At 41.0% G+C, this 15,403-nt stretch overlaps 1 protein-coding gene across 1 annotated transcript in view; it reads left to right on the top strand.

Annotated features, from left to right (window-relative positions):
• Positions 1–15,403, top strand: part of TAF1A (TATA-box binding protein associated factor, RNA polymerase I subunit A) — a 650,793-nt gene that overhangs the window by 255,885 nt on the left and 379,505 nt on the right. The window contains exon 6 of the mRNA XM_044057862.1: positions 8,810–8,876. Coding sequence (XP_043913797.1) covers positions 8,810–8,876 — 67 coding nt within the window. The remainder of the gene's footprint in view (positions 1–8,809; positions 8,877–15,403) is intronic.

The raw sequence follows: 15,403 nt of genomic DNA, 5'->3' as shown, positions 1-15,403 counted from the left end.
CCTTACGAAGACTCTGATGCTGAAGAGTCGATTTCTTCTGCCTCTCCACCTGAGGAATTTTCCTTTGGGGAAACCTTACATGCCATGAGGGAACAATTTCAGTGGCAGGGCCAAGATTTCTCAGACTCCAGGAAAAGGCTTAGGACCTTTTGCATTTACCACAACATAGGCCTTTAGCTATACCTCCAGTTCTTTCTGTTGTAGATGATGCATTTAATGATGCTTGTACTGCTCCTGATTCTTTACCTCCAGCCCCTGCTAAGCCCGATAGGTTCTACAGGTTCCCGGACACACATCACCATTTATACAAGGCTCCTTTTGCAGATCCCGAGACTATCTCCCAGGGGCCTAAGGCAGTAGCATCTACCTCTGCTAAAAATCCCTCCCCTCTGAAAGGGAATCCAGGTCCTTAGAGATGGGGTAAAAAAGTATACACCTCGGCTACTCTGTCAGCTAGGGCCTTGAACTGTCAATTTCATATGATCCAATATCAGGAGTTTATGCTTGATCAGTTAACTAAGAAACTGTCCTCTGATGAATCTTTAGATAAGAAATATGTTCTGGAAATGGTGCATAACATTCAGCAAGTTAGTAACCATTCTTTAAAATCGCGGCTATGATGCACTGGAGGCTTCCTTTAGATCAGCCATGACTGGCACAGTTATCAGAAGGCATGCATGGTTGAAAGAACAGGCCTTGCGGACCATGTCAAATCAAAACTATTAGATGCTCCCATGGACAAGGTCAATTTATTTGGTTCTCCTGCTCAGCAGGTACTGAAGAAAATGGAAGAGAAGGCAAAATCTGTACAAACAGTGAAAGACTTCTTACAGGTCCAACCTCCAAGGTTTAGCAGGAACTGGCCCTCCAAAAATTGGTCCTTTCCAGACTCCTCTAAAGCACAGAGAGGCAGGAATAGGCGTTCAAGAGGCAGAAATCAATCCAGGGGTGCCTACAGGGCGCCAGTGGCAGGAGCAACAACCAGCGAGGCACAGACACAGCCACTACCACTGCAACAGGACAATCACAGTGACTTGGCTCTGGCACCGCCTACCAGGGAACAGCTAGCAGCACCCTTAGGCGGACAGCTAGCCTTATTTTCAAAGAACTGGCATTACATCACAAGGGACAAGTGGATTTTGCAAACTATAGACCAAGGTTACAGGTTTCATTTCCATACTCTACCAGGAAAAGAGGAATGCCAAACCTACCACCAAATCAAAAGATAGAAGCTCTAAAACAAATAGCTCAATTAGTAAGAATGAGAGCTGTGGAAAAGGTACCATCTATGGAACAAGGAAAGGGATTTTACTCCAGACTCTTCCTGGTACCAAGAAAAGAGAAAAATGGAAGCCTATTCTCGACTTGTCCGCTTTAAACACATTCCTCATTGTTCCAAAATTCAAAATGCTGACTCTACAGCAGCTTCTTCCCATGCTGGGCAAGGAGTCTTGGCTGGTAACTCTAGATCTCAAGGAGGCATACCTGCACGTCCCATACGACCAAATTGCAGAAGATACCTCAGATTTCTTGCAGGATCAGAGCATTATCAATTCTCAGCATTGCCCTTTGGCTTATCTACTGCGCCCAGAGTGTTCACGAAATGCCTGGCATCAGTAATCGCTCATTGCAGACTTCAGGGAATCCAAATTTATCCCTACCTGGACGACTGCCTGATACAAGCGGACAACAAAAACAAGCTAACAGAAGACTTACAAAGAGTCATTTACTTGCTGCAAGCCCTGGGATATACAGTCAATATAAAAAAGTCAAGGCTGATACCATCCCAAAGAATAACCTTTTTAGGTGCAGAGCTGGACACATCAAAGCAGATGGCATTCCTAACTGTAGAAAAACAAGAACACTTTCCTCTCTACTTCTTGGCATTAACAAAGCAGAACCATCTAACAGCAAGAAAAGTACTGCAAGCCCTGGGCTTCATGGCATCCTGCATAATTCTGGTCCCTCATGCCAGACTGCATATGAGAAAGCTACAGTGGTACCTGAAGAATTTATGGTCTCAACACAAACACAGCCTAGAAACCAAAATTCCACTAATACCATGCCTGAAGCAGGAGTTCCTATGGTGGGCTCAGGCCTGTCAATCAAACACAGGTTTGCCCTTCTACAGCATTCAACCAAGCCAAACCATCACAACGGACGCCTCAGACCTCGGTTGGGGGGCCCACATGCTGGACAAGTGCATACAAGGCTTATGGAGTCAAGATCAGCTGCACCTGCACATAAATCTAAAGGAAATGCTGGCAGTAAAATTGGCAATCCAAACATTCAGACCTTTCCTCCAAGAAGGACAGTTGATGATAAGGACAGACAACACCACAGTTATGTGGTACATCAACAAACAGGGAGGCACACATTCATACCCTCTATGCCGGATGGCACTGGACCTATGGAATGTTGCTCTGAGCTACAACATTCAGTTACAAGCAATTTTTGTACCGGGAAAAGAAAACATTCTAGCAGACATATTAAGCAGAACTACCACGGATGCCCACGAATGGATGCTGCACCCGGACATCTTCAAAGCCATCACAAGAAAATGGGGACTACCACAAATAGACTTATTTGCATCCCCACTCAATCACCAGCTAAAGAAATTCTGCACAAGGGCGTACCACCCACTTGCTTGGAAGGTGGACTCCCTATCTTTCAGTTGGAAGAACCTGACAGCATATGCATTCCCACCACTTCCTTTGATGCACAAGGTGCTATTGAAGATCAAAGAGGAACGTCAGGATCATTCTCATAGCTCCAGACTGGCCAAGACAACATTGGTACCCATTACTGAGGAGCATGTCTCGGGAACAAATGTGGACACTACCCCTGATCCCATTGCTGTTAACACAGAACAGCTACAACATCCTGCATCCAAACCTCAAAACTCTGCAGCTGACTGCCTGGAACATTACATAAGAGCAACTAACCCAAACTTATCCCAAAGGGTTAAAGACATTATCCTTGAGGCTCGCAGACCTTCAACAAGAAAGAATTATGCAGCAAAATGGAAAATATATCTCATTTGGAGTACTGCAAAGGGAAAAGATGTGTCACTGGTAAACATAGCCAACATCCTGGAGTACTTGGCAGAGCTCTTCCATACAGGCCTGTCCTATTCCTCCATCAAGATACACGCATCAGCTATTTCGCAGAATACAGCTTGGATCCCCTGTCTTCTCACATCCTCTGCTCAGGCAGTTTCTGAGAGGAATTAAAAATGTAAAACCTCCTAGGAAACCACCATTGCCAGCATGGGACTTGAACTTTGTGCTAGAAAAATTGACTCTTCCTCCTTTCGAACCAGCAGCAACAGCAGAATTACAATACTTATCCTGGAAGACTGCTTTCCTGCTGGCAATCACCTCAGCAAGAAGGGTTTCTGAACTACAGGCATTAATGGCAGTGCAACCCTTCCTGATCTTCCATCAAGACAAGAGTGTCCCTGAGAACAAATCCTACATTTATGCCTAAGGTGGTGTCCAGAGTGTCTTTTAAACCAGGCTATCCACCTACCTACATTCTTCCCCAACCCATAGAACAGGGGAGAAAGACTGTTGCATACCTTGGATGTGCATAGACAATTACGCTACTACCTGGACAGGACCAAGTGCAATAGAAAAACTGACCAGCTTCTGGTAGCATATGCAACGGGAAGGGAAGGAAAAGCAATTTCAAAACAGACAATCTCCAAGTGGATAGGAAATTGCATTAGATTTTGTTACTCCTTCCATGGAAAGAAAACTCCAGAGAACATCAGGCCTCACTCCACAAGGGCTACAGCCACTACTACAGCTTTCTTACGGTGGCTACCAAGGACATTATAGAGGCTGCTACTTGGACCTCCGTGCATACATTTGCCAAGCATTATAATTTACCTTTATACTCTAGATCCCGAGCAGGTTTTGCCACTGCTGTTTTGCAAGGGATCCTAACTACACCATAATCTCTCTTTTTTCCTCCTCCCCTAGTTTGGCTATGGTATTCTACCCATTTGTAAGGACTGCAGATGCATCCTTGAAGGACATAGTACAGTTTTGTACCTACCATAAATGTAGATGTCCGATAGGAATGCATCTGCAGTCAGGATTACCCACCCGCCTTCCCCTCTGTGGTACTCCTAGGGTATTTGCCATCTTTCAGCTAGCTTGGGGGGGATCTATTATGGTGTATTTGTTTGTATATATGTACATATATGCTTATTTTATGTGTTTGCTCTCTACTATTCGGAAACATTGGCATTTATCCAAATTTAGCCATCCAAGAGGGCACCTGGCATCTGGGGCAAGAAAGACTGAAGAAAATGGCGTCGGCTGATGCCTTTATACCCGAAGAACTGCAGCTATGACGTCGGGTGAAGTGCGACACCAGCCGAAGCCAGACCCAGACTTTGGAATCCGGCCAACCGAAGGGCTGCCTGACGACAGGACAACCCATTTGTAAGGACTGCAGATGCATTCCTATCGGACATCTACATTTATGGTAGGTACAAAACTGTACTTTCTTATACAACTGTACTTTTTCTTTAAATTTTGCTAGGTACAGGATACATTTCTGATAAACAGCAAACAAATAATTAAAACACACTTGTGCTGTACTAGTTTGTGTGTGATTCATACCATTTTTTTACATTTGCCCCCGAATATAATGGTATACATAGCTCTCAACCTTCTATGTCCAAAATGAGGAACACTAGCCCGTGGGCAAAATGCACATACTAATGGCTTACTAACAACTTCAACTAGGAAGGTCATAGGATGGTTAAAATATGCTGGTTTTACTTATAAAGAAGATCTTTTAATGAATTGATATGATTAATTTCTATTTACAATGGATTTCACTTAAAAAAAAATTTCTAACACTGAAAGACTCTGTCATGCATTCAATGTGGAACTTTGAAGAACTTCAAGGAACATGAACTTTTTAAGACCCCAAATGAGGTACACTTGAGAGGTATGTTGTTGTTGTCTTAAGGCTTTTTCCCGGTTAGGGGTCGCCACAGCGGAACTCCGGTCCGCTAATGATTGGCAGTAAATTTTTACGAATGTCGAGGTGCCAGCTTGACGTTCAACCTTCCACGAAGGCACGCCCATTTACGCATATATATTTAGCAGATTACAAACATAGTAATACTTGTGATACAAGAACACATGAGAGATGTTACATACATACATATAAATGCTTCAGACATGGGCAGTAATGCTCTACTGCCTGCCAGTATGCCAAAACATTTATTCTCGTAATAAGTGTCCAAATTGTTCATAAAATATCTAAACTAGTGCTTGTTGTAAATATAATTTGGTAGTCTATCCCATATTAGCTACTGTCTCAGAGAAACAATTAGTACATTTCTTATTGCTATATAATCTTCTACATAGGTTGTCTGATGATTCTGTACTACATTTTGATAACCCCAAGTATTTACAGTGGTAGTTGTCTCTAAATGCCCTATGTACCTGAATAAGGTCTCCTCTTAAATATCTATTCACAAGGCACAGTACAAGTTAAGATATTTTAGTCTTTCACAATAACTTAAATTTTCACATCCATGGATGCCCTTGATATTTCTGCTGTAGTCTTTCCAATTTACTCATGCTTGTTTTCTTTTTAGGTTTCCATATTCTTATTCCATACTCAGGTTTGGGTCTAATGGAACTAACAAACAATGATTTCATGATTTCTAATTTCCTAATCTTATAAATCTTTTTAATACAGCCTATTGTTCTATAACAGTCATTAACCAATTGGTTGATATGATTAAAGCATCTCAAAGCTGGATCTACCCATATACCTAGGCCCTTAAATGAACCTGCACTTTCAGTCAGTGTGTGCTGTGTTAAATATTCACCTTTCAGTCTATGCTTCCAAGCCTCATGTGCTTAATTCTTGATGCATTTATCAGAATATTCTTCTCCTGTGCTCAAATGGTCAATTTATTCAAATTATTTCACACGCATGCCATATCTGCAACATGTGTAATCAGTTTACCCATTTTCAAGTTATCTATATTCAGACTATAGAACATCTCAGATGAAAAAAAGATGTTTCTGAAAGATGCAACTAAACAAATATGGGCCTACGACAGAACCCTGTGGGACTCCGTGACTGTAACCTACAGTTTCACTGGTCCAATTGCAATATGATACTTACCATGTCTAATTGTAAGTCAAAATAAAATGAAAGGTGGCCAGGCAATTAACGCGCAAATAATATGAAATGAAGCTGAAGTTATAAAATCCATATTGTTTAATAGGTGATCAAGCCTTTCGACCGGTTATTCTCGGGACTTCATCAGAATCTGAAAGAAGAGAGGGGATCAAAACCTGCTGTAAACAAAATGGAATCTCATTTTTATGTATTATGTCCAAAAGGTTTGAAAATTAATTATTGAAAGAATGTACTACACAAGCTTTTTATAAGAGAATTGATGTCCTTGTTTCATGTAATTGTGATTGGATGTGTGTTATCCATTACATTAAAGTGTTGGATACTTTTTTTCCCTTTTCATGCCAGTTGTTGAAGGCAGTCAAGCAGATGCCACAAGTTTCTTATTTGCTCATTAGATAAGTTTTAAATTTATTTCAGTCCACCCTGGATTTTTCTTATGGCTTAGTTGTTAAGCTGACAAAAGATAGTAGTGACGTCACTCTCCCAGCAGTTCACATCCCTGGGGAAGAGAATGAGCTGGTAGATACCTTGAATCACTCCTCGGGTCCTCCTCTGGAGCAATGGATGCAGAGGCCATTCCTAGTCGGGATCATTGAAAGTGAGACGTTCTTGAGATATGTCTGTTTGCTGCTTGGGAGAATTTTGTTCTCCTCTTCTGCTCACTTTCCTGGTAATGAGTATGTTGAAGCATATGCATTCTCTGCCATTTCATGGTATTTCCTGTATTCATTTCGGTCATTACCTCTAATTCTACACCTCTTTACAAAGTTTGTAGACTAAAGGCCAAGACTGCTCGTCATTGTTCCTTGGAGGCTGAGAGAGGTGTTGTGTCGGGCTGTGAAGTCCCTAGTGATACAGGAAACTTTTCTGGTGCAAAACTGGAGTATCCTTCACATTATCTGCCACAGTTGGTACTACAGCTGGCTCCACCTCAGGGCTTAGCTTTATGATGCAAACCCCCTGATTTTGCCAGATTTGCTGACAAAGGGTCTTTGGTGATTGAGGCTGCTAGGAAGCCTTCCCATTAACAAGCTTAATGTTTGAAATGGAAGTGGTTCTCAATTTGTGTGGCGTACTATGTATGAGTTTGGTCTGTCAACTTCCAGGTGATGTTGATTTAAACATATTTATGGTTTGGGCCTCAGTTATTCTGCAGCCAGGTTGCATGTGTGAGAAGTATCATTTGCACAGCATAACCTTGTGGAAATCAGAACTGTAGGTCAGCTTCAGCTGGACAAAGCAGTCCCGCGTTTATTTTCTTCTGTGAAATACTTCTTCCTTCAGTAAGACTTGAACATAAGTGATGACAAATTTGCCTGTCTGCCATTTCATCCTCCTGTTTTGGTGACATTAAAGTTTGTTTCCTGGAAACTTCTTTTTCTGGTGATCACATTTGCTTATAGGATTTCGGAGCTTCAAGTCATTATCCATAGGGAACCATTTCTAATCTGTTATAAGGATGGAGTGTCTGGTAGGGTGAACCCAGCCTTCCTTGCAGATGTGGGTTCAAGCCATTGATCTTTGTTTTCTTTTCTGGAGCAGAAACCAGAAAAGGGACGACAGTTCACATTATGGATAGCCACATTCAATTCATATGGGTGGCACCTGAACTGGGCTATTATGTTTAGAAAGATGCATTTCTTCTCCTACTTTGTTCCAGTAAAGGAACCGTTTGCATTTGCCAAACAGACACTTGAAAAGTGAAATGCCAGCTTTCTTTTTTTGCAGTCTGACCACTAACTGCTAGCTAGCAAATGCTGCACTTAGAGTAGTGGCTGCCTTAAGTGCTTTCTTCAAGACCGTTACTGCTGTGGACCTCTGTGCTGCAACTTTTGATGTTCTCTGCACACCTTCACTGAGCATAATTTTCTCAGTTACAGCTTGGTGAGTTTGATTACTTTTGGGAAGTCAGTATTCAGCTGCCTAAACTCTGTGCTGTGTGTTCCTCATAGTACTTTCACCTTGCTGGTATTTGCTTTGGATTCATCCCCGTCAAGAATCTACAAAAGAGGGTCTGCAGTGTTCAAGTAGAAGAGATAACATTATTTGGTCAGTTTGAGAGGACTATTTTTAATGGATCAGAAATACTGTTTTAATCCGCCTTTTACCACCCTTTATGAACTCGTGGTGGGTCAGGAATACCCTGTTTCTATCCTTTGTGAATGAATGTCTCAGCCACCCGCTTCCTTAGAAGCTTCCAGTAAGTCAGGAAAGCATATTGTTATTTATATAGTAATAAAAGTGCCAAATTTTCATTGCCTTGATTTACAGGAAAGGTGCACAATAGCGCCACAAAAGTGAGCTGGTGGGCTCCAGAGATGTGCTTATGTAGACAATGTTACATGTTGGCACATTCCATTCAAGGGTTGTGGTTGTCACAGAACATGTGATGTGCAGAAAAAAGTACAGAATTCTGATTGATGTGTCCTTGGTTAGGTGTTATCTTCAAAGTACCTTGTAGATCTGCTGATCCAGTAAGAGTATATGTTACTTGTGCTCTGGAATGATACGATCACATATATGACCTTTACATTATGGTTTCTCAGTTTGATAAATATGAGTTTTTGTAGAGAAGGCTTCTTGCTGTTTCTTGTACAAATAGTGTTTTTGTTTTGTTTTTCCATAGAGTTTACATCAGCATGTTCCCTCTCACCAGCTGATGCTGGAATTTTTAGAGCTGCTGGAGAAGTCCAGTAAGTTTTCATTGATTTTTTTTTCTACTTTGCTTATTGGTTATCTGTATTAGATTGATTCAGTCTTTGAAAGTAACAGTGCTGTTGTCGATGTGGATGTGTATAGTTTGTCAAAGAGGTTATATGTGGTCAACACTGCATGCAATTGACGTAGAGCCTACAGGAGACTGTCATTCATCCTGTTATAGATTGGATAGAGATGGTTTATTTGGGAGTTGGAACAAGTCATCAGACACTCTGAGCTTCATATCCATCACATCTAGTATGCAGGTAATTAATTCAGCTCATAAAACTTCCCCAGGCTACTGTCAGAACAAGTAGCTCCTCTCCTTTACCCATAATCCATTGCTGAAAAAGTCTTCCCCATCTGTAGATCTTTTCAGTCTTGTTGAAGGTGGTAGTTTAGAGAGACTTTTTCAGTGGTAAAATTGTTTCTTTCAGGTCAGAAATACATTTTTGTCTTCCTTCTGACTTTGTAGTGCTTTGCAGTTTTCCTGTCAGAGTTGTCGGCAACCTCCCTTCCTCTTTGCTTGCATAGGCACAATTTTGCCTAATTAGACAAGTCTGATTTTGATGGTTTACTGCTCATTCTTTGATGTATTTGGGTAGTGCAGTATAGTGCCTTTGTGTTCCTTTTGCTGTTGTCCTCTTGTGGTGGTGAGTTTTCTGACTGTGGATTGGAGTAAACAGTCTCAGACCTTTAGGAAGGGTCCCTGTGTAGCCAAGATTCTGCTCCAAGCTGAGCATTGCAGATGTCTTAAATGTTTCACAGAACTTCATTTTTCATAGGACTGTTCTGTTACTACCTCCTTTAAGACCACAGAATCAAGGAATGCAAAAACAGAGGAAACTCATAGCTACCCCAGTGCCCAGGTCCAAGGCTTCCCCTTCGCCTCAAAGTTTTCTGCTCTCAAAAGAAAAAAATGCTGCTAAAGATGCACATTCAGCTTCCCTACAAGATAGTTGATTCAGGCACTTTGTCTACTGAATAATCTGAATCTCTTCTGCTTCAGTGCCTGTTAAAGGAGAACCTTGCCTACAGACTGAAAAGACATGTTTATTTCATCAGTGCTTAGTTTCCTACATTTTAACACAACTTTTGGACTCTATATACTTTTATTTTTTAATGTAATTCCAGAGTCTGCCCACATGGGGTGTGGCATCTTGATTTTTTTTAGTCTACCTCCAGGTATCCCACAATGCAGTGTTTGGCTTTAAAATATTACATCATAGCCCCTAAGCTCCTGTCAGTGCACTGACTTTACATGTGTTTTCATATGTACTCTTTCTTTTAGTCAGTCAGGTTTAATTATAATTTCTTGGTTTTCAGTGACCACTTAAAAGACAAAAAACGGTCCTTTGTTACCAAAATAAAAGAAATAAGACATTGAACCTGGCATCCACACTCCGTACAGTAAAGCATCTGAATTTATGTATGGCTGTACAGCCCAACATCTTGCATGCTGGCCATGTTTGAAACTGGGGTGAAGCTCTATATGTAAAGCAGTGAACTTTTATGTTTCTGCTTACATGATTTATAGAAACAATTTAACAGAAAAGTGATGGCAGTGTTGCTCTCCTCCTAAAGGACATGTCCTCTTAGGTCGAGTGGTGATCACCCTTTTTGAAACTATGAATTCAGAGGCTGTAATTAGTACTGTTACACATTAAGGCTGGAAAATCTTTAATGTGGTCTGTTTCCTTGTGAGATCAGAGAAGGCTCCCATGACCTCTACCCTATCTCAGTTGCGTGAAGTGGAGAATACAGGATACGAGGGACACAGCTCTTACTGTTAAGATTCCTGAGGTAGCATTAATAATTTTGCCCCCCCAGTTGACTATTAGGTGCTCCTGGGAGCCTCCTTTGGATTTTTGCCACCCATGCTCAGGGCTAATGAGAAGATCGTGTGACCTTCAGGCAGCATCATATTGTTGCCGAGGAGGACTTTTTTTCTTTATGCTCCAAGTCCATCCCCTTCCCCCACACTTTGCTTTGTCCAGGGCTGGATATGCAATGGGAATGCTGGTGTATCATCCCACCTCTGTGGTGACTCAGCCAGAACCTTGCTTCCTTCAAGACATTGCCCTCTTTCATGTCCTTGGCCTGTGCCAGAGATCATCTCCAAGGTGTGCTTGAATAGATGCCCAGTCCCCACTTGCCAGCACCTCAGATGTCTGAGCAGCTGATCAAACCTAGCTTTGCTGGGCTGCTGTTAGGGCTTTATTCCTTATGCCGCAGTTTTGGCTGAGATCCCTGAGGTAGTTGAACACTAAGCACTCCTTCATTCCAGCCAGAGAGCAAGTGTTCACTCTGAATTAAGGGATATAGCCACTCCTGGCAGGATTCCTGAGGTAGATAAGGAACACAAAAAACTCCTCGACTCCACTCAGGAAGCCTTGATGCCCTGAGACAGATATGTATGGTCTTGGTACCAGGAAGCAGGTGTATATTCTTTAAGATTCACTTCTGCAGTACATAATGTGTACATCTGTTCTTAAAAAGCCTTCCTTCCACACAGACACAGGACACCTCTGACACTATCATCCTGTAAAGTTTCCCTATTTGCCTAAACCTGAGATATTCTTGGGCAGGGATCATTGGAGTGTTTTAAGCTAATTTGGGTGTCTAGATAGGTAAAGCCCGAACTGGTATTGTGTTCCAGGATAAATCTGCTAAGGAAAGAAGCATAGTGAGAGTAGGACCCATTTGGATCTAGAAAATCTATATCTCTGCAGACAAGCAGAGCAAAGTAGAAGGACTTACTATGATTGAAATATGATGGTAGAAAAAAAGCTGTTATCAACACAGTTCAAAATACTTCTAAAGTCCCATCTATTTAATTATTGCCTCTGCTCTTCTATAACCCCTGGCTGAATATTATACCATTTTGTCTGTCTCCTGATTTACAAATTACTGTATTTGTTTTCTTATATATACTTTGACTGTTTTTTCATTTGCAGGTGTTTACTGTCTGTCTGATGTGTGTCTAACTTTTTTCTTCTATAAACTCACCATAAGTATCACCTGTCTTTATATATTCTTTCCAGCCTTTTTACAATTACTCTTGTTTAACATATTGTATATACAGTGCTTACATATGTGTATAGTATTTTGCATATTAAGTGCATTTGCCATAGTCACATTTATCTGAATTCTTGTTTAGAATTTTATTATTAATGAAATAATTGTTTATTTCTTAAAATTATTATATGTAAGTTATGCTCCATAACATTTTTAATGTATAACAATATATATGTATTATGTATAATTTGTGTTTTTTCTGTTTATGCTATTACTGTACAGGTTTGCCAACTGTCTTTTTTGTTATTTGTATCTTTTGGGGCTTTCCCCTTGGGTCTCCCCTGAAAAACGGGCCTGTGCTCAGTCAGATTATCCTGGTAAGCAAAAGTCAAATAAATAAATACATAAATAATTGTCAGCCCATTTTAATCCTTCTCTTAGTGACTTAGTAACACTTCTAACAGTGGATCACTTTTTTCTTCGGGTCCTGTCTTTGTTGCATTACTGTACTGGTAACTGAAACTCTTTAGCTACTAAAGAATTTTAGCTTACCTTAACTTCAGGTAGGCACAATGCAGTGTGTCTCACTTCCACAATGTATCCTTTAGTCATTTCTTATCACTAATGTTTGTTTATTTTTTAATGCTGTTTCTTAATGCATTTATATTCTGTACATATGTTTGCTACATTCTCAGCTATGCCTTTTGTGCATTTTTTTGTTTTATGAGTGTAATATGATCATATATTTGTTGCATACTAAACTGTGTGGTGTACCCGCTTTTTGAATTGTCCTTGCCTAGGTGATGGCTGAAAAGAGGTCCCTGGACTAGTCCGGTTACCCAGTTAAATAAATAAATACTTCATTTAAATTAGATGATCCTTTTGATCAATAGTTGAAGTCTCAGTTTCAGTCTGGCACTTAATAGTTGCATTCAGAGCTGACTTTAGGTGAACTGGAGCCCTAGGCAATGGGCTTTACATGCCCCCCCCCCAATACGTCATCTGGTCCCCCCCCCCCATCCTGCCTTATTCAGACCATCCAGATTACTTTTTTCTTCCCTTACAGTGTGCCTTAGTCTTCATTTTTTGCATTCTTCCATGCATTAGAACATAACTGGACAAGACTGCGCTCTGATACTGCAGTAATTGGTGGTCTATCTTAGTGTGCCCCCGAAGCCATAGGTGGTCTAGGTGCTCTAAGATGGGGGTTCTAGATGCCTTGAGCTGCATTTTAGAGATTTTTTCCAACAGTTTAACTCTGATAGCATGAGCAAAAATCATGACCAAGGAAAGTTCTTCAGTTTTACTTTTTCTGTATTTCAAGGAAGAAATATGTTTTGTCCAAGACTTGATGCTCAAGGCTGACAGAATACCAGTTAACAATAAACAAAGAAGGCACATTACTGTGAGGATACATAAATCATATCTGAAAATTGTACCTGCCTTCATACCTTACTCAAAAAAAGGCAATCCCTTTGTGTGCAGCAGTCTTTTTGTGTTCAGTATGAAAATGAAGACACAAATTGCCATACCTGTGTTATAAGTTGCTGCTGTCATATGTGCAGCATGCCTCCCTACCCCTACCATCCAAAAGAGAGCCTCTGTCTGTGTGTCCCTCTGATTTTACATTGGGTTAATGATGTAAAAACAAATAAAACATAACAAATTTCAACCTGTTGCTGTCAGTCACATATAAACATTATGCTTCCTTAAGCACCCCAAATGATGGCCAACTATATATGCAGCTCCTGTTTGAACTTGAGAAAATAGAAAAAGAAATACTAGTCACACTAATATAGCCTGGTAGCCCTAGACAGTGCACTATTTATGCAAGCTAACGTGTGTGAGGAATGTTGAAACGACAAGTGACCACACTGTACCCAGCCTAACGCAAGATATAGTAACCTATCTACACCTCTGAGGTTTTGGAGGAATTTTAAAAACTCGGTCCCCAATCTGTCACCCACAAAATAGCTGCAGTGACCTTCTGGGCAGGGCTGGTTTTAGATTAGGTAGTGTGCAGGACATAGGACACTCGTCAAAATCTTATACAGTCATTTGAAGAGTAGAAACAGTGCCCCCCCCAGAAGCTTTGAAGGTCTGGATGCTCAGTGATACATTTTGTGCTTTGCTTTTTGACAGATGGCTCTTTAAACTGAACCATTAACAAAAGGGTCAGTTATTTTCATCCAGGCATCCTTCACTAAGTTGCACTTCTGTATATAATTCAGACATCTGACTTATAAAAGAAGATGGCCATGTAATGCGTCTCACCTTTGCTCCACACAAACAGTAGCCATACATTAAAATATTACACATTATCACTCAAATCCTCTTTAGTCCTGCAAATAACATATTAATGAACAAACAGCATATAACTAGTCAGTTTTCTCCAGAGAGAACCCCAGCAATTGTATGCACTTTGTGCCTATCAGATGTCAAGTTACATAGCCTATTTTACTTTACACAAATGCTCACTAACCCTGAAAAGTCAGATGATTACTGGTTAAACTGAGCAAATGACAAGAAGGTATATTACTTTCAGCCCTGGCTGGCGCACAGCAGTTGCATCTACTTCTGTGAGCCACTTGGGCATTAGGTTGTGATAAAACAGGATGTCACATAATGTTTTTCACCTCTGCTTCAACATAGATGGTTACCTCAGATGAAGGTATTCTAAGCTGCTTCACGCAAACCACTAAACCAGAGTAATAAGCAAATAGTGGCTAGCAATTTTCCTGCACAGGCAGCCTTAGCAATTAATTCTACTCAAATTTGTTTCATACTTTTTTGCCTTGTCCCTTTTAAAATTATTGATTTTTTTTGTCAAGTCACTGATAGTTGCAGTCCGTCAGTCAGTCAGTGATGATCGACATTAGTATTTCATACTTATTTGCTCAGAAAATGCATGTTGATGTGCAAAACCTGTTGATGTTCATCATGTTTCACTGTTGCAATCCTTACAAAATGGGTTATCTGGCTCCCGGTAGCCCAAAGTTGGCCAGAATACCAAAGTCCTTGGTATATGACGTCGGCTGCCTTTGGTTTAGGCCTGATGTCGGGTACAAAGGAAGGCAGCCGACGCCATTTCCGCAGTCTTTCTTGTCGCGGAGGCCAAAGCAGAGGCATATTGCACGAGTGCCGGTCGGCTGAGTATCTTTTTGTATTCCGACTGCTTAGTTGAAGACATCCTCAGATAAGTACCCCAGGACCCTCTTTTCTTGCTTTAACGAATGTCAGAGAAAGTTAACTGTCTTGCCTGTGGAAAACAGATTCTGCACCGTGATTTTCACTCCTATTGTATTACTTGGTTGGGCCTTGAGCATGACGTCCCTAATTGTGTTCTCTGTGCTTCTTTCAACCCGCGTACCATACGCCGTAGAGCTAGGATCTTGTTCAAGTATTTCGGAGTTTGTCCCAAGTTCGTCGGTATGGCATCTTCTGATCTCCAAAACTTCAGATGTTCCTAAGAAGAGCAAGGATAAGGACCGCGACAGGCTTAGGG

This window comes from Protopterus annectens, chromosome 1.part2 (genome assembly GCF_019279795.1).
Source record: "Protopterus annectens isolate FY-2018-M chromosome 1.part2, PAN1.0, whole genome shotgun sequence".
Taxonomy (NCBI): domain Eukaryota; kingdom Metazoa; phylum Chordata; order Ceratodontiformes; family Protopteridae; genus Protopterus; species Protopterus annectens.
This window is presented reverse-complemented; position numbering and strand designations above follow the sequence as displayed.